The 953-nt window shown below is 58.8% G+C and overlaps 1 protein-coding gene across 1 annotated transcript; it reads right to left on the bottom strand.

Moving 5' to 3' along the window:
* Window positions 1-5: 5 nt before the first annotated feature.
* Window positions 6-931, bottom strand: LOC108525799 (leukocyte immunoglobulin-like receptor subfamily A member 3; the record flags this gene model as incomplete). Its single annotated transcript, XM_017866626.1, has 3 exons — window positions 6-250; window positions 398-685; window positions 877-931. Coding segments are annotated over 3 exons (588 nt in total), but the record flags the coding sequence as incomplete, so codon positions are not given.
* Between the last annotated feature and the right edge of the window lie 22 nt (window positions 932-953).

Raw genomic sequence — 953 nt, 5'->3', positions numbered from 1 at the left:
TGTGAGAAATAACCATAGCACCGGTACGACCACCTGCGACTCGGGCTCACGGGGCCCACGGAGAAGATGGCCCGGGATGACCCACGGGTACGGGGCTGGGAGTTCAGGCATTGTGGGTGTTCATCTTCTCCTTCCTTACACAGAATGAAGCCGTCAAATGCCACCCGTGAGACACACTGGAGGGTCACATTCCCTCCTGAGGTCACCACAGGGCTGGGCAGGGCTGAGAGGGTGGGTTTGCTGTAGGCTCCTGGGACAGAAGGAGGCACCATGTTAAATGGAGCTCACACCTCCCACATCATCCCCAGGGCTGAGCTGTGAGAGGGAGACGCCCCTGAGAGCCAATCTCCTTCCTGAGGACAGAGCCTGGGGCTGGGACCCCTGAGTGTCCTCTCACCTGTCACCACCAGCTCCAAGAGGTCACTGGGCTCTGACCAGCCTACAGTGTAGCTACCATGGATACAGCGATACCGCCCTGCGTGTTCCCAGGTGATGGATGGGATGGGGAACTGGCCGTTCTTCACAAGCTCCTGTGGAATCTGTGTAATCCAGGATGCTGTTTTTTTTTCTCTATATAGACGGTACTCCTGGGTCTCCAGGCTCCCCTGACACCTGAGGGTCACGGGACTGCCCTGGGTGATCACAGAGTCTGGCTCAGCCCAGAGGGTGGGTTTGGGGAGGGTGCCTGGAAGGAAATCAGGGTTCAGATTCTAAGTCATTTCCTACCCAACCCAACAGATTCCAGCTCCCAGTCCAGGACCCTCCAGATGCCCCATCAGTCAGCCCAGATCTGCTAATCCCCATCCCCAGCTGCACGGGGTGGCCCCTTGTCCCCAGTGAGGAGGAGGGACCTGGGACAGCTGGGGACAGACTCACCTGCCTGCACGTGGGTCCTGAGTTGCAGACTCAGCCCTGGAAGAGAGTTCCCTGTGAGAGATTTGCCCCTCTCCTCC

This window comes from Rhinopithecus bieti, unplaced genomic scaffold (genome assembly GCF_001698545.2).
Source record: "Rhinopithecus bieti isolate Rb0 unplaced genomic scaffold, ASM169854v2 scaffold_5993, whole genome shotgun sequence".
In the NCBI taxonomy this organism is placed as follows: domain Eukaryota; kingdom Metazoa; phylum Chordata; class Mammalia; order Primates; family Cercopithecidae; genus Rhinopithecus; species Rhinopithecus bieti.
This window is presented reverse-complemented; position numbering and strand designations above follow the sequence as displayed.